The 19693-nt window shown below is 36.5% G+C and overlaps 1 protein-coding gene across 1 annotated transcript in view; it reads left to right on the top strand.

Moving 5' to 3' along the window:
• The first annotated feature begins 15764 nt into the window (after positions 1–15764).
• LOC149289632 (cadherin-19-like) overlaps positions 15765–19693 on the top strand; it is an 80884-nt gene continuing 76955 nt past the window's right edge. Inside the window, exons 1-2 of the mRNA XM_089490432.1 lie at positions 15765–15825; positions 17199–17251. Coding sequence (XP_089346558.1) covers positions 15765–15825; positions 17199–17251 — 114 coding nt within the window. The remainder of the gene's footprint in view (positions 15826–17198; positions 17252–19693) is intronic.

The raw sequence follows: 19693 nt of genomic DNA on the forward strand, positions 1-19693 counted from the left end.
TGAAGATACTAGTTATTATGACAGATAGGTCCACAGTAAAAGTGAATGCAAATGACATTACAATGTATTCTCGTAAGACAATTAGTGTAGTTTTAATTACTTGGTTTACAATGGGAAAAAAAACTTAGTTAGTAACATAGCATGCCTGTTGTTAATTCATTAAGTTTTCTGCAAATACTAATGAAGAATTTTCACTTCTATCATTCCATCTGATTAATCTATAATGAGAATTATGACAATAATAATTATGACAACTGTTAACAATAAATACTTTTCACTTTAATTGAATATTTTTGTTCATACTGTACACATTTACTGCAAACGCTGCTGTTCAAAGTTATAGCACTCACAATTACAGAAATACTACCTTTATTATATTCCTCTATTGCTTGAAATAAAACATTCTGTATTAAGAGCATTCAACATGCAAAAAATAAAAAAGCTAAAATGAATACTTTTAAAGTATTTGTAATATAAATTTACATGTTCATAGTGTCTAATTTGATATCTGTTTCTATTTTTAACCCTCAAAGTACATGACATACTGTGCAATGTGCACAAAAGAACTCTGTTTAATAGGAAAATTTGCCGTATTTCCGTTTATTCCATGTTGACAAAGCTGTCTTTCAAAAGATTTCAATAGTTTCATTTAGAAGGAAGTTCTTATTGTTAGACTTCCTCTTGAACAGATTTACTAGATAATTCAAATTACATTTACCAAACATGTATTTTTCAAAAATTGCCACTGGGAAATATTAAAGACTGAGTAAATACTAATTTTGATACTCATACATATACTGTATATTTTGTGAAATCCAAAAAACAAATATCTAAATCTTACCAATTCATAGAAATATTTTCAAAAGCTAGTTACATAATTGTTGATTTGAACGAACAAACAGTAGAGATACTGAGATAAATGTATGTGTACTAATTGCTCCATTTATAAAGAGGAGGAAACCTATGAAGGGGGAAATGAAGTATGTGGGGATGCAGTAAGTGCCGGTGAAATGAAAAAGACAATGAAATAACAAATTATGTAACAAAGCTCAATTACCCAGTTATTTTGTATTCAAACATACTGCTTATGTCTTGCATTCTGTGGATTGCTGCCCCTTTTGATAGCTTAGATATGAACCGACACCCATATTTACACATACACACCAATGCACACTTACACAACCTTACACATTCATGCCAATAAACACACACTGTAATACACATGTACACACATACTTCCACTTACACATACTCACACACACACTTTTATGCTGCCATATTAACACACATTCACCTCTAACACACATTTACACAATGCTAACACATACACATATACTCTCCCTCTCTAACTCCCTTACCCTCTAACCCTCTTACTCTTTGCAATTAAATAGGATGATGCAGTGACAATGCAAGGCCCTATATTGTTTAGTGTAGCCCATGGCACTGCTCGGTCACAGGCTGCAGGGAAGAAGTGGCAAAAGTCTCTTACCTTGTGATTAATTTTCTGAGAGGTTGGCTGCCTCCCGCCTCACCCCATCATGGTTATGGTTGGACACTGGGGGAGAGACTTTTGTTCCCTCTTTCTATTTCCTTCTGCCTACCTTTCTTTTAGCCCCCCATATACTTTATAAATTTATTCTTATAAGCCCCAGCAGATAGTGACCACAATAATCAAAGTTTAATGAGGGTAAAGCTTTATTTATGTTTTTTTGGAGGCCAACTATGCTGTATATTCATGACTGGTTTCATGACTGCTTATTGAACATTTCTTATTGAATTTCTTTGCCTCCTTTCCCCCCACCTTTTTTCCCCCTCTTCTTCTTTGTGAAATTAAACATTTCTGAGATTTTGTTCACCTTGGATCAAAATCTCAATGAGGATATGCAGGATCAACAGTCAATGAGGATATGCAGTGTTATATAATTTTGACTCGATATATATATATATATATATATATATATATATATATATATATATATTTAGTTGTACTTTATTGATAGGGAAAACAATTAAACACATAACCACAAAATCAGATCTTACAAATATATTGCTGCGTACAATACTTCTGAATGTAAAGTAACAATATTCCATACATTGGTATTACCCAACATAGCCTTCCTTTCTTATATTGCTGCCTACAAGTCCATCTTCTATACTACTTGGAGAATCAAAAGCTATGAAAAACTTCAAATACATAAGCAGAAATATACAGTATTCTTATTATATAATAGTATTGTGTAATTATGTACTGATCACTAAATAAAAGATTCAATATGGATTTTTTTAATAAGTGTGTTTTTCTATCTTATCAGCTAAACTTACAAAGATTTTAAGAGATAATTATTTGCAGAATAATTTAATGAGGCTCATTAGCACTAGCAGATGTTGACAGTGACTTCTCAGCAATATTCTCACTGGCATTTGAAACTCTTTTGAATGGTACTTTAATTTCTTCCAGCGTTATGGATTTCAGATGCATACAATTACAAATTATATTCCAGGACGTTCCTTTTCCATATCCTTTGCAGGCTTATCCTTGTCCGGATGAAGAAAACATAAATAAATTCATGAAAATGTGCCGATTAACAAAGGATTGAAAGTTCAGAGACAGCAAAATAGCATGACCTTTGCATTTGCATATGACAAGGAAAAGGCAGTAATTAAGGGTTTCCTGTCCATTTGTCTTGTATAAATGTTAAAACGTTAATGGGATATTTGGATAGAATGGCACATTGGTGTGAAATATTGCAAACTATTAGTGACAAAAAAATGAACATATACTTTTTTTATTTATATATATATATATATATATATATATATATATATATATAAATATGCCGTATCAAATGCATATTGCATGGTAATTGGTGATATAGGTATATGGTATGTGCATAGTCGAATTGTGCCCCAGGATGACCGTACCCATAACCAAAGAAGAAGCTCACACTTTATTAGGTGCAAATATAACTTTTAACAGCTTTATTAACATTAACAATATTTAAATGTTATTGTCAAAACAGACCAACACGGTTAATATATATAACAGAATTCCTCTTTATTAACAATGACCCCCCATAATAAACATATTAAATGTATAACATTAGCATCAACACATACCAGGTGCCTCCACATTAACACATTGACCACAGAAGGGGCATACCAAGACACCCCTACCAGACCGTTTAACCAAATAATAAACCATGTAGGGGCATACTGAGACACTCCTACACACCAGATTAACCAAATAACCAAGTGAGCCTTTACAAAATGCTTTATATACCTTTTAATGTTAGCCACACCCATAACAAGATTGGACCAATTAATTTAAATCACTCCTTTCTGCACACCAACTAGCTCTGTCAAGGCCCACTCCACCTAAGCTGCGCTGCTCCATGGGCTTCATTATTCTGGTTTTGTTTTTTTATTCAAAAGTTTTATTTTTAGCTGGTTTCGGTATATGAATGAAAGAACAAAAGCAATAATAAATGGAGGCAGAAGATGGAGAAAACTAGAGAAAATGTTAAAAAAAGAGATGAAGGTACAATGTGCAATGATTTGCAAGTAAGAAGTAGACATGAGGAGGGTAATGGGAATTTAAGGAAAATCATGGTATATCATTCAGGAATAGTGGGATGTTTCAAGTCAGGGAGTGGGCCTGCAAAAGGAACTCTTCATCAAGAACAATAACCTTTCCCAATAGACAGTGTGCATGTCTATTGGGAAAGGTTTGGCAGTGAGGCTAATGTTAGAAGGACTTTTAATCTCTGTCGCAAAGAGCTACACTATATTTTATAATCTTTTGAGAGGTTTTTATTCTGCAATGAAGTAACATTACATTTATTTATATTGCGCCAGCAAATTCCGTAGCACTGTTAAAACAGAGTCAGTAAAATAATTTAAAATCACACACAATAACAAACCAGTATAAAAAAGAGAATAGGACCCTGCTCTTGTGAGCTTACGATCTAGTGGATGGTTGAGAGGCAAGTGAAACAGTAGGAGAGGACTGCTTGTATGGTTGCTGGTCGTTCAGATGGTTTGATTAGGATGCTTAGCACTGTTGAATTGACATGTATATTCTACCATGTTACATTTTTGATCCAACTACAGGATCTTTTTTTATTGTTTTTTTTCAATGTTATTTTGGATCGGGTGGAGTTGGAAGTTAAGGGCTGCATAACACGAGGATAGTCTCAGTTGAATAGGATCATGGCTAAGTGTTAAGAATAAAGGTCGTACGCTATTAGGAAAAAGGTGAGTTCTCAGAGAGGTTTTGCAATTTGTGTACAAGGGATAAAGTCTGACAAAACGGGTTGAGGAATTCCAGAGACGTGTGAAATCCTGAATATGGGAGTAGGAGGAGATAATGATGGCAGAAGAGAGATATGTAGGGGGTGCAGAGCTGTTAAGGGCTTTGTAGGTCAGGGTGTGAATCTTTGATTCTGAAGGGTTGGGGAGCCAATGAAGCTACAGTGAAGCAGCAGATGAGAAACGGTGACAGAGAAAGTTTAGTCTAGCTGCAGTGTTGAGGACAGATTGGAGTGGTAAAGAGCGGGAGGGAGGAAGACCAGTTAGTAGAGAGTTGTAATAATAGTTACAGTTTGGCATAGACATGATTTTTAGTGCATGGTATGGTCATATATCGTGTTTAAGAGGTTTTGCCTCAGTGTCTCTCCTCTCTCCTTATTTCTATTTCTTCTTTCATAAGCTGAACATTGCCTCTTGTCTTAGCACCAGTATACACAATATGTCTAGTAGTAATAATTACCTAAATAAACTATAATTTACCTGTTTGTTTTATAATTGATGTCTTGTGGATCTACAAACTAACATTTACAATTACTAACATTTTTTAATGAATATTGAAAAGTGGATTTATTCATGTATCAATAAAACAAAATGGATCTATATTTATAAACAAATATTAAGATATTACTAAAACTGTATAATGACCAAAATTGGGGTTTTAAATAATATGAAATGCATTAGCTTATGTATGTGTGCTTGTACTAAAGTGATATAAATCAAACACAATATAGAAAAAAAGACTGATATATAGAGTTGCATGCAATGAAGCTAAACAACCTAATTTCATTTTCTGCTATATAGTGTGTCCAGTTGTTTACTATGTTTAGCTAAGCTAAGAAAGACAGTAAGAGACATTCTGAATTTGGCATGAAGGTCATCTGAAACACATAGCAAATAATGACCAGAGAAATTGTAAACATAGTTAGTCTGTCACTATAAATTATAGGAATTATGGCAAATGTTAGATTCAAAATTAAAAATCAAAATGCTTGTCACACAAATAACTTCTAAAATTACTCGCTATGGATGTTTACCTCTGTGCATTCAGACACATGCCATGACTATCCATCTTTGGTAACATTTACAATAATAGGTAATGAAATTGAAAGCCCATGTCAAGGGATTATAAGAATTTACTCTAATACCTACCGATTATAAATCAACAAGGTCACGTAAGAAACTAATTTTGCTTCTCAACTGTCAAAGTGAACATTTCCAAATAAGGGACTCTTTGCTGAAACAATTACAATCTTCTCCACTGCAAACATTACTTTTTCAATAAATGTTTTACTTGTTTTGTTTTACTTGTGTGCTGCTATGGTGGCATTAATATCAGAGGAATTGTGGATTTTTGGTTCATGTCAGTTCAAGGACAGCTTAAGAATTTCTTCCATTTCCTTGGCATTGATAATTCTACAATGCATTTATTTAATATTTTTACATTAAGCACAAAGTAAGTATTGTCAAACTATAAAATGAAGAAAGTCACCAGAAAAATAACATGAATTAAAATAAAACGCATAAAAATGTAGATATTTGCTGTGTCACCATTGCTGTATAATGAATATATACCGTAATTCATTTCAATTAAAGCAAACAAGGTTACTATTCATGTAAAGTGGGTAATGATCATACTTAAAGGCTGTTTCAAGGATAGTGTCTTTCAGGAAGATGGAATCTGATTTTTTGTTTTTGTTTTGTTTTTTTACCCTAAACGTCTTCATTTAAATTCCTACCAACAAAATCTTTATATATCAATCTAACTTCCCATAAACTATTTCTTTTAGATTAGCCTTTTTCTAGCCAATTAGATACGGAAACAGATGTGACTTGTTTGCAAATGGTGTTCAATTTTCTCATAGATAGGCTGTACAATGTGCCTCATAACCCTACTATTTTGTGAACCTTCTATGTAAGCTACTATGTTTGTAGGATTTTATGTAAAATACCTTTTCTATATTTTTCCTAGATCCCCACTGTAGGGGGGTAAACTAGGATAAGCTCTTTTCCTTAAAACTTGACTATGTTATGATCTTACATTAATATTGGCAAAGTCAACATCAACGTGAAGGAGTCCAACTGGATCCCAAAGTTATCCATGAGCTCATTAACACCAATAACATGGTTGAACGGTATCAGGGCGCAATACTGCTATAATAGATGTTATGTAGAGACATGTGGCATCAAACTGACCGATAGACGATAAATTTAAGTATATGAAGGACCTGGACGCCAATAGGCATTGCACATTATGTACAGACAGACAAGAAATCCCTTACCTTCTGGGACTGTCAACTTTTAAAAAAAAATAAAATAAAATCCTGGAGGTAGCTGAAGCTCTCTGTATAAATTAAGTATCTACTTCAGTTCTCAGTGCTTTATGTAAAATTAACCCTCCCAGTTATACAATACTACATTCCATATACCTCCCTCACCTATAATATTGCTACCCCTTTTAACACAAATATGTGCACTTCGTGTGAAATTGGCCAGCATTGTCACAGTAGCCAAAAATGTGTGGTATATCAGTGCATATTAGATGAAAATTGATTATGTAGATTATTAAACCATTTACATAGATTGAACATAAAAGGACAGATGTATCATTTTGACATGTCTTCTGCAATTTTTTGTGTGTTTTGTGTGGGGTGGCCATATGAGAATACATCTAGTTTTTCATGCAGTGGCATGTATAAGTTCACAGAAATAAATCAAATACCGAATTTGCTCGATTATAAGACAAGGTTTTTTCCAGAGCAAATGCTCTGAAAAATACCCCTCGTCTTATAATCAGACCTCAGATAGGTCTGACTATGAGACTGAGATCCAGATCCCCTGCAGCAATGCAGGGGACCTGGATCCTCCTGTGTTATGCCCCCCCCCAACTTACCGGTGCATCTGAGTCCCCGGTGCTTAGGCCGGGCAGCGTGTAGAGCTCTACGCAATTCGCGTAGACAATTTCCGCTCAAGCGGGGACATTGTGGGAGAGAAATTGTGTGAAAGTGATAATGTTTCGGTGAATGTAAGATTAAAAGATTATATGGGAAATTGATGTATAGTGGTGGGGGGCTGGGGGACAAATTGTGGCAGCCCTCATCTGACTAAACATGTAATTCATAAACACGACTCATATGTAAATGAGATGAATATACATTTTACCAAATTGTCATTCCTTCTCAGATTTGCAATAAATGTTTAGTTTGTGAATAATCCGGGCTATTTAGCAGTTTTATTATGACATTTATAGGTAATTAACTGAGTTAATTTGCTTCTACTTAGACAAGTGTTTGGTGTAATATATCATAATGTGAGAATTCTTTCTAATTGTGTGTTTTAAGGAAATCTAAAAATACAATAGTATGCTTGTATCTAAATAGTCTCCTCTGATGTTCAATTGACTTCACTGAATAACCTCTAATTCATTTATTGGCTATATCTTCCAATTTATTGCATGGAATTCTGCCAATATCCTTTCCTGTATTAAAATAAATTGTATATGCCTGCTATTTGTGGGTTTAAGACTGTAACACCCTACTAACAGAAGTAAAAACATGTTTACACGAATATTTTGGTTGTAAATGCTATTTTATTTTAATTAATAACAAAGGGGAATTAAAAAAAAAAACATTCACTGGAGAAAGCTGTCTTGCATAGTAATTCACATCTTGTTAAACAAAACGATCAATGGCAAGCAAAATCTGTAAGTGTTATGTGAAGGCATATCTGCATAAAAATTATGCCTGATAGACCAGTTAAAATTTGCAGTGCCTATGTCATTAAATAAGTTAAAGAGGCACACATATAATATAAAAATAGTCTTTTTTAACCCCTTAATGACAATTGCCGGTCCTGGCACGGCACGGAAAAGCATGTGCTTTACGACAATTGACATGCCAGGACCGGCACGTCTTTAAACGGGTGCAGAAAGCGATCTACTATCGCTTTCTGCACCCAAAAAGCGTTGCTGAATGCCTCGACCTCGAGGCATTCAGCAACGCCGCGATCAGCACGAAGGGGCCATCTCTGGCCCCTCCACGGGGCGTCAACATCCGCCATACTTTGTATGGCGGCGGACGCCCGTTTTAAAAGCGTTTAGGAGGCGATCGACGATCGCCTCCTAAACTTAAATGGTGTCGCTGGAATGCCTCGATCAGGAGGCATCCAGCGACACCAAACACTAACCTTTTGATGGGCTGTGACCGCTCCGGAGAGCGGTCACAGCCGCAGCTGCCGGCAATCTTCGCCATCAAGGAAGATGGCCGCCGTCCTGTAACAGGAACCACAAATTTTAAAAGTTCGCTAGATAGTCCAGACCATCTAGAGAACTTTGGCTCCACTTGCAGGTTGAATACAGGTACTGCATTCACCATGCAAGTCAATGGAGCCCAGCTTTCTAATCACAGTGTGATTAGTAAAAATAAATTAAAAAATAAAATAAAATTAATAATAATTAGAAAAAAATAGTAAAAAAACAGTAAAATGTAAAAATCATTTCCCACTGATGTCACTATCAGGGGAACCTCCAAGTTGAAAAAAAATGTTAAATTTTTTTTTAAAAAAAATAAAAAAAAAATATATATATATATATATAAAAAATATATTTTTGTGAGCAAGTCCTAAAATTAGCATATTAGCTTAAAACAATTCTCGCATGGAAAGAGTTAAAATACTGGCATATTAAATGCCCGTGGGGTGTCTACTTTTAAAAAATGTATGATTTGATGGGGTAAATTGAATGGGCCAGGTTCAACAACGTCCCAATTAACACGGGGGGAAGGATGGCCACACATCTAATTTCCAATTAGAAAAATGCACACGTACCAAATGTGGCCTTTTAGTTCCCCCAAAAAATGACACACCCATGCATGTGGGGTATCACTGCACTCAGGAGATGTTGCTGAACACATTATGGGGTGTCGTGTGACAGCGGCATATACCAGGAGCTGTAAATTCATACATAAAGTAGGTGTGTGTGGGAAAAATACACACACAAAAATATTGCTGCAAACTTTGAAAAAATGCTGGTGGTAAAATATGTGCATGCAAAGAGTTAAAATACCAGCATTTAAAATACCCTGTGGTGTCTAGTTTTGAAAAATATATGGTTTTGTTGGGCACACTGAAATGGCCTGGCTCAAAGATGTACCAAATAGGGCATGGGCAGTGGATCCCAAATGCCAAAGTTCAACATTGAAAAAAGCGCATGCCCCAAATGTGGCCCTTTTGCCCCAAAACAGCCAGGCAAAATCATTCATGTGAGGTATCGCTGTACTCAGGAGATGTTGCTGAACACATATTGGGGTGTTTTGTGATAGTGACATATACGAGAACATTTTAATTCATACCTGAATTAAAATGTGTGTGGAAAACCAAATGCAAAAAAATGACTACCACAAAGTTTGACAAAGACTGGTGGTAGATATGGTGCATGGAAAGAGTTAAAATACTAGCATTTGAAATACCCTGGGGTGTCTAGTTTTCAAAAATATATGGGTTTATTGGGCACACTGAAATGGCCCGGCTCAAAGATGTACCAAATAGGGCATGGGCAGTGGATCCCCAAATGCCAAAGTTCAACATTGAAAAATGCGCATGCCCCAAATGTGGCCCTTTTGCCCCCAAACAGCCAGGCAAAATCATTCATGTGGGGTATCGCTGCGCTCAGGAGATGTTGCTGATCACATATTGGGGTGTTTTGTGATAGTGACATAAACTAGAACATTTTAATTCATACCTGAAGTAAAATGTGTATGACAAAACAAATGCAAAAAAATGACTACCATAAAGTTTGACAAAGACTGGTGGTAGATATGGTGCATGGAAAGAGTTAAAATACTAGCATTTGGAATACCCTGGGCTGTCTAGTTTTCAAAAATATATGACTTGATGGGGTAAATTGCATTGGCCGGGTTCAAAGATACCCGAAATGGCACATGGGGGGAAGAATTACCAGATTTGGAAAAAATGGCTTTGAAATAGCAAAACGCTACCTGTACTTATTGCCCCATAATGGGTAGAAAAAAGCAAAAAAACATAAAAACATTGGGTATTTCTAAACTCAGGACAAATAGTAGAATCTATTTAGCAGGTTTTTTCATTACCTTTTATAGATGAGTAAAAGATTTTTCAACTAAAAGTTAGAAACAGTCATTTTTTTCTAAATTTTTCACCATATTTTATAATTTTTTTAATAGTAAATAATATGATACAATCAAAACAATGTCATCTAAAGAAAGCCCTTCTTGTCCTGAAAAAAACAATATCTAATGTGTGTGGGTTCAGTAAACGGGAAAGAAGAAAATTACAGCTAAACACAAGCAGCGCAGAAATGTTAAAAAGGCCATTGTCACAAAGGGTACAAAAAGTAAAATCAGCCTTTGTCTCGAAGGGGTTAATGATATCCATAGTCCATAGGCTATAATCATTGTGCTTTATCCTATGAAAACATCAAATTCATGCATATCATGCCAGCATTTAACTTGTTCGTTGAGTTAGGATATACTATTACATTCAAAGTGAAGTGACATAAAAAACATTAGGATGTCATAGTATGCCATGATGGGAATATTCCCCCCATCAGTGCACAGGAATGAGGGTGCCATAAACCTGATCTTGCTATCAGATCAAGAGCATCAACAATAAAGAATGCATCAGAAGACGTAGTATATAGAAGTAACAGTGACTATGACAAAAACAGAAAGAAATCATGCATGCTATGATTGAAGGGTATAGGTTTGCAAAATCAATTTGCTTGGATTTTTTGGTTTGTTTTTGGCTCATTCCTTTTCAGACAATTTTTGTTTCCTGACCTTTGAGTTCAGATTAAATTCAGAGGGTTTCTTTGTTTCAAATCTAAATGTGGTACAATGGGATCATCTTGACTCACATTTCAACAGGATTTACTTGAAGCAGTATTTTAGGCTGAAGAAAGAGATTCAGACTAGATTTTGCATTGCAGAGCCCCCACCACCAGCAACTCTAAACCAACGGATAGACACACCCAGCAGCATGCAATGGGATTGCATTTCTATAAAAACGACACCAATTTTTTACATTGATGCCTCAAAGTATGGAAGGTAATAGCATGGCAACAGTTTGGCAATGAACATTCACAGGCAGAAAGACACACCAAGCCACATAGTAGGGGACTGAATTTAACCAAATATTGGACCATTTTTATAAAGTTGTCAGATTAGGGAAGGTAATGCAGCAAGGCAGTAGGCGGGCACTGGCAGACAGACATATCTAGCCACATGATAAATGAACAGCAAAGAAGCGGGATAGAAGGTAGAAGAGGATCTAAAGTTGAGTGTAAGGGCCACTAAGGCTGGTTTGTCAAGGTCTGCCAAAGAAGCGAATATAGATAATTAAGCTGCACTCTACTAGCATATTTTGGGAATATTTTACATGTTTGCCATACTCATGCCATGAGGGTCTTGAGTAAATCTGATTGTAGGTGGCCTGCCCAGGGCATCCAGCACATCTCATGATGTGTGCCTCTACTTCTAGCTGTATGTCCCAGCTCTTCCATAGTATGAATATATATTTTAAAATAATATTTTAACCCATTCCTTGTATGTAGGTAAGGGAGTTGATTTCTATAGGAGTGCAGCTATTCTGTGGCCTGGAATGCTGTAGAATGTTTTATTCTCCTGCCCTTCAGTCTTCTTTTTCCATAAATACCAGATAATGCTAACAGATAAATAATATGTTGTTGATTTCTAGGTTTCCTACAAAAATGTGTGAATCATTTTTGGATGAAAAATTTATATTCTCTCCACATCATTTTAAAGCCACTATAAAATAAGAGAGGGGGACTCATAATGGAATAACACTGAACTTGATTTTCATGTAGATTATTTTCTAATAAGGTTCCTCGCTAGTCCACAAGACATCAATGTTAATCTAACATACTTTTACTAACTGAACTGATCTCAACATAAAATTAAATGAAAGGGTAGAAATGCATACAGCTCCCCAAGGTATCCTAGAAATTGCCACATATGCCATGGAGAAGCATGAAATTTAATTGCAAGATGCTGTGCCAGGCAGTTTGTTTAAGGTTGTTAATCAAACAAAATGCAGTTCCTTCTCTAGAGACTCACATTCTGTAATGGTTTCTGCTGTGATGTCTAATACAGAAAGCAGTTGCAACTAAAAAAGTAATAGCTAAATTAAGACACACAATGCATTCTTTATCACAAGAGAACCCAGAACTCCAACTAACATGGATCTCAAATAGTAATCTAACCCTACTGATGAATCTGTTCACTAAGGAGTCAGATGTATAAAATCAAGCACATAAGCAGCCAGCTCTATAGACAAGCACAGTAGAATGGGTAGTACAGAAGAGCTTAGTGACTTTAAATTTAAAATATTTAAACAGCTGAGCTACAAAGTGGTAGACCTCACACTCACAAAGAGGGGCTGTTTAATGCTGAAGCTTGTAGCATGTAAAAAAATGACCTGTCCTAGAGTTCCAAACTGACTCTGGAAGTAACATTAGCATAAGCACTGTGTGTGTGAAGCTGTACCCAAGTCAAAGATTACTATGTACTATTCAAAATGGTGGCGGGAGTGGTGTAAAGCACACCGCTACTGAACTTTGGAGCAGTGGAAATGTTCTCTGGAGCAATGTATCATGTTTCACTATGTGGAATTCTGATGGACAATCTAGGTTTGGGGATCATAATGTAACTTATCAGGAAAAAATAGTTAAAACTTCACAAGTTTATAAGTAATTCTTAAAATAAAATGTACACAATCCTGTACACTATCAATTTACCACAGTGGCTAGGCCCGCGGTGTAGTAAGTCTTCCCAATAAAAATCCAGGAAGCAAGGGTACTGTTTGGACTCTTACTGTTTGGACTTTTTTACTTAAAAAAAGACTTATATTTCCAAGGCCTGTGTGTAAAAAAAAAAAAAAAAAAGGGGAGAGCTCATAACTGTTACTAGTCCGCAGACTTGCTTACAGTGGAATAACCTGGAACAGGAAGTTGACAGAAACATGACCAAAGTTCACCACTAGGTGGTAGTGTAAGGCATCAACTTCAAATATACTAAGCACAAACATATATACAGATATCAGAATAATAGGAATGTACCTTTTTTACATTTAACATAGCTAAAATAGTTTTATTTGTGTTTATTATGCATGCACTTGCTTTATAATTGTCAGCACTGCTATTAATTATATCTTTGTGATTACTGAGGGTACTTCTATCACTATAACATTCTCACTCATGTTGCCTAATTATTCAGTATTTTGATGTACAACGAAGCACTTGAGTAATTAATCATGACCTGTAGCAGTCATACATACTGTATTTTACATACAATATGACTATATATATCTCATTTAATCTCATTATAGTGCCTTTTTTGGGATGTCAAAGTCTTACTTTGTGTGCTTTTTAATTTTCATGTAAATTATTTATATTTTGTTTATATATATCATAAACAAACAACATTCACATAAACCAAACAAGAATATAATCAAGAATATTATTATTTGTAGGGATACCTAAGTTCATTGTTCATGCTCAAATTTCTTATTTAACATCTATATTCTTATCTCCCATTACATATAAAAGAAAAAAATCCTGATACCGGTAGAAAGCTATATTCAACCACTGAGTGGTTGATATTCTTACATTCAAGGTTCATCCCTCCTGTCTTAATTACTAAATGTTTTTATTTTCTTAATCCATTTGTAAGTGGCCATACTTTTTTCAGCCTACATTGGAAAATTAATTTGGGGTTTTTTAGGTGGCTCCAGGTAACAGGTGTATTTTTTCAAATCTGGTGCAATTATTCATTTTGTAGCAACCATAAAGTAGACTGCAGAGCCTATTCACACCTCGTGATCACAGGTTCAAATCCCATCAGGGTGAACTCAGCCCTTCATCCTTCCAAGGTTAATAAAAACTATAATTCAGCTGCTGATTTGAACATTCGCTAAAAAAGCAAGTTAAGTCCTAATTAAGTCCTACTGAGAGAAAGGTGCTTTATATACTAGGTGTTATGTTATAAGCACTGTTATCCCTAGATATTTTTCAATCTTCATACATGCCTCTGGACCTGAAGACTCCACTTGCATCATGTAGATGTGGAACACTCTATTAGCCCCAGAAAATGGGTTTATTAAGGGTAAACCTATTCTCCGTTTTTTCTCTTGCAACAGGAGTTTATTTCCTAAACAAGGTTTCTTCCCCTTCCAGATATACCGTATTTGCTTGAATGCACAGAAAAATACCCCATGTCTTTTATTCTAGGCAGTCTGTTGTATGTAAATTACCCCCTTGTACTGTTTAAATACCCCTTGTCCTGTTTTCACCTCAACATGAGTGCTGTCTGATGCTTGTGGTGGGCTGCTATGATCCTTCATTGTCCTTTTCAGGACAATAGCTACACTGTGTAGCACAGCTCCGGAGCAGCGGCATCAGCCCTTCTCTCTACAATGCTTGTTCTGTCTAGTGCTGAAGGGGTTAACCGCTGGTATCCCGGCAGGAGGAAGCAACATTTGGCGGGAGTATGCACAGTAATAAGGGCAGGTTTATCTAGGGGCAAAGGACAGCCTCCAGAGCTTAAATCATCTCATCCACAACTACGTTTCCATAGCCACATCAGGAAGGGCGTATTGTGTGCATGGCCACCAGGTGGCGACGTGCCACGTGAAGCAGTCCACAGGATGCTGGATCGGACCGTGGATGAGGGCATCTCCAGCAACAGGGCTACAGCTTCTAAGTCAGGTAAGTTTATTTATTTATTTTTTAAGAAAGCATATTCAAGTGCTCACAAAATTCTTTACTGGATTCACATAATAGGAACATTAAATTGTTCCATTAAATAATAATTCACTGGTCTTTAGTTAAAGAGTGTGAGAAGTTATAAATGCCATGCAACATACAGTTTTAAATCATTAAAGAAAAGACTAGGCATTCTAAATTGTATGAATTACAAATTTACCAGATTTTGATAGACCCCCCATGAATCTGAAGACATTTAGGCCATAATGTGTGGGTCCACATTAATTTACTTCCTCTCACAATTCCATTCTCATTCACTCTCTCTTACGCTTTCTAAATGTTTCCCTACCTTCTCTGCCGACCCCTTCACTTCTGGTGACCACTTCTGGCTCTGGCGACCGCCTCCTCATATTCTTTTCCATCTTCTATCTTCTCCCTTCTCTTCTCTCTTCTTCATTTTATCTTCATTCTTCAATATGCTATCTTCTTCTTTGTTTGCATTTCCACAGACACAACATGGTAGGAATTGCTGCCAAAATGTTCTTCAAATTGTGGGAGAGAACGTCTTCTCCCTAATTGTAGGATCGGGGAGAGCACGTCAAAGCAAGCACCGCTATATTGCCCTCAGTTGGTACTTTCAGTGACATCCGCTTCCCTGATTGGAAGTCATTTTGGCGGAAGCTTCCGCTCAGTTATGGCTGCGGAGATGCGGGCAAAGAATGAAGAGAGAAGAGAAAGGATAGAGGATGAAGAAAAAGATATGGAAGGTAAGGAAGGTAAGGAAACATTTTGAGTGCCTGAGAGAGAGAATGAACGAGAATGATGAGTAAAAGTGTGACCGTGTTTTGTTTTTTTTTCCCCTCAAAGATTTCAGTTTGTTTTGCAATTGAATTGTTCACATTACAGGTCACGCTAAAGGTGGAAAAAGTTCTGATATGATTTGTCTTTGTCTCATTCTTTAACATTACAAGAACCTGGCCTTTTAACAGGGGTATGTAGACTTTTTATATCCACTGTAGTTATGGTCAACCTTACTGGCACCCTTGAATATTGTATACATCATGTACCATAACTGCAGAAAAAGAGTGTAGTGAAACCGTTTGGTGAATATACACACAAATATTTGATACATATCAGGACAGGATAAAAAGTACAATTGAAACATTGCCATGGCATGATTATTGGCAACCTCTTGTCTTGAATAATTCAAATCTGTTTGAAAAGAAGAACTAGAATGTCATTGCTGTGAAATTAGACTCACCTGTGATAAATTGTCAGTGTTCACAAGGCTTAAATGAATAACTTTAATGCTTAAAGGCCATTTATTCCCTGTTCCTTTTTCACAATGTTGAAGACAAGAAAACACTCTTGTCATGAAATATAAGAATTCTAAAGGACATAAGTCTAATTTCCATAGACCTTAGCACCCCTATTTCAACAGTTTGCAATGTTATTAAGACATTTGTAAAGGGGAAGTTGACCAAGTCTTCAAAAGTTGGTGCCAACTGTGGAAAAAACAAATGAAAAACATCCGCACAGCTGAAGACTGACCTAGCGCAATCTAGAGTGATGGTTTCAACATGTACCATATTCTGCACACTAAACCAAGAAGAGCTCTATGGGTGAAGGCCAAGAAGGACCCCACTGCTGTAAAATATAAAGAGGCAAATCCTACATAGCCAAACAATCATTCTGTGAAAATCTACTATTCAGAGTTTTTTGCAGACTGGCGATATGTTTATAGGTGTAGAAATGAAAAGAAAACCCTACCTACAGTTAAATATGGTAATGTTATATTGCTGCTTTGCTGCCTCTGGTACTGGAGGTGTTAAAGAGTAAATATCTTAAACAGAAGGCACAAGTGATCGTTTCCAGTCTAAAGTTCGTAGGCAGAAGCCAAGGAATCCAACCTCTACTACTCATAGCCAACGAACCTAACCGCGTGAGAAAACAAGTGGTCAGCTATCTCATCAAAGCATTCCCTGATTGTGCCTTTTGTTAACTTTCTTCCATTGGATGTCTGATTTACCTGGGTCTGTAATATCCTTGTGCCCATTGGATTACAAGGTGACATAAAGTCTTTATATTATTATTTCCCTCAAATTATATATGTCTAATCTTGTATAACTCTACTGTCCAGTAGTGCAGCACAGTGGCACCTGGGTACTGGTAGGCTCAACCAAAAGTGAACAGGTAAAGTCACAGGTAAAAACCCTACCAATGACTATGGAAGTCATTACTCATTAACCCCTTAATGACAATTGCCGGTTCTGGCACGGCACGGAAAAACAAGTCGATTATGACAAATGACGTGCCAGAACCGGCACGTCTTTAAACAGGTGCAGAAAGCGATCTACGTTCGTTTTCTGCACCCAAACGGCGTTGCTATAACGCCTCGACCTCGAGGCATTCAGCAACGCCACGATCGGCACCAGGGGCCATGTCTGGCCCCTCCCCAGGGCGGACGCCCGTTTTAAAAGCGTTTAGGAGGCGATCAACGATCACCTCCTAAACTTAAATGGTGTCGCTGGAATGCCTCGATCAGGAGGCATCCAGCGACACCAAACACTTACCTTTGGATGGACTGTGACCGCTCCGGAGAGCGGTCACAGCCGCAGCTGCCGGTGATCTTCGCCATCCGCAAGATGGCGGCGGCCCGGGAAAAAAAATAATAAAGGTGAAAAAGTTCGCTAGACGGTCTCCAGACCCTCTAGAGAACTCTGGCTCCACTTGCAGGTTGAATACAGGTACTGCATTCAACCATGCAAGTCAATGGAGCCCAGCTTTCTAATCACAGTGTGATTAGTAAAAATAAATTAAAAAATAAAATTAATAATAATTAGAAAAAAATAGTAAAAAAACCAGTAAAATGTAAAAATAATTTCCCACTGATGTCACTATCAGGGGAACCTTCAAGTTGAAAATTTTTTTTAAAAAAAGGCAAAAAAAATAAAATCTATATATAAAAAATATATTTTTGTGAGCAAGTCCTAAAATTAGCACATTAGCTTAAAACAATTCTCGCATGGAAAGAGTTAAAATACTGGCATATTAAATGCCCATGGGGTGTCTACTTTTAAAAAATGTATGATTTGATGGGGTAAATTGAATTGGCCGGGTTCAACAATGTCCCAATTAACACGGGGGGAAGGATGGCCACACATCTAATTTCCAATTAGAAAAATGCACACGTACCAAATGTGGCCTTTTAGTTCCCCCCAAAAATGACAATATGGGGTATCACTGTACTCAGGAGATGTTGCTGAACACATATTGGGGTGTTGTGTGACAGCGGCATATACCAGGAGCTGTAAATTCATACATAACATAGGTGTGTGGGGGAAAAATACACACAAAAGAATACTACTGCAAACTTTGAAAAAATTCTGGTGGTAAAATGTGTGCATGCAAAGAGTTAAAATACCAGCATTTAAAATACCCTGGTGTGTCTAGTTTTCAAAAATATATGGTTTTGTTGGGCACACTGAAATGGCCCGGCTCAAAGATGTACCAAATAGGGCATGGGCAGTGGATCCCCAAATGCCAAAGTTCAACATTGAAAAATGCGCATGTCCCAAATGTGGCCCTTTTGCCCCCAAACAGCCAGGCAAAATCATTCGTGTGAGGTATCGCTGTACTCAGGAGATGTTGCTAAACACATATTGGGGTGTTTTATGATAGTGACATATACGAAAACCTTTTAATTCATACCTGAAGTAAAATGTGTGTGACAAAACAAATGCAAAAAAATGACTATCACAAAATTTGACAAAGACTGGTGGTAGATATGGTGCATGGAAAGAGTTAAAATACTAGCATTTGAAATACCCTGGGGTGTCTAGTTTTCAAAAATATATGGCTTTATTGGGCATACTGAAATGGCCCGGCTCAAAGATGTACCAAATAGGGCATGGGCATTGATCGCCAAACGCCAAAGTTCAACATTGAAAATGCGCATGCCCCAAATGTGGCCCTTTTGCCCCCAAACAGCCAGGCAAAATCATTCATGTGAGGTATCGCTGTACTCAGGAGATGTTGCTAAACACATATTGGGGTGTTTTATGATAGTGACATATACCAGAACCTATTTATTTATACCTGAAGTAAAATGTGTGTGAAAAAACAAATGCAAAAAAAATTACTACCATAAAGTTTGACAAAGGCTGATGGTAGAATTAGTGCTTGGAAAGGGTTAAAATACTAGCATTTGGAACACCCTGGGCTGTCTAGTTTTCAAAAATATATGACTTGATGGGGTAAATTGTATTGGCCGGCTTCAAAGATACCCGAAATGGCACATGGGGGGAAGAATTACCAGATTTGGAAAAAATGGCTTTGAAATAGCAAAACGCTACCTGTACATATTGCCCCATAATGTGTAGAAAAAAGCAAAAAAACATAAAAACATTGGGTATTTCTAAACTCAGGACAAATAGTAGAATCTATTTAGCAGGTTTTTTCATTACCTTTTATAGATGAGTAAAAGATTTTTCCACTAAAAGTTAGAAACAGTCATTTTTTTCTAAATTTTTCACCATATTTTATACTTTTTTTAATAGTAAATAATATGATACAATCAAAACAATGTCATCTAAAGAAAGCCCTTCTTGTCCTGAAAAAACCCAATATATAATG

Source organism: Sceloporus occidentalis, unplaced genomic scaffold (genome assembly GCF_023333645.1).
Source record: "Sceloporus occidentalis isolate IW3139 unplaced genomic scaffold, rSceOcc1.0.p SCAF_44, whole genome shotgun sequence".
Lineage (NCBI taxonomy): Eukaryota > Metazoa > Chordata > Lepidosauria > Squamata > Phrynosomatidae > Sceloporus > Sceloporus occidentalis.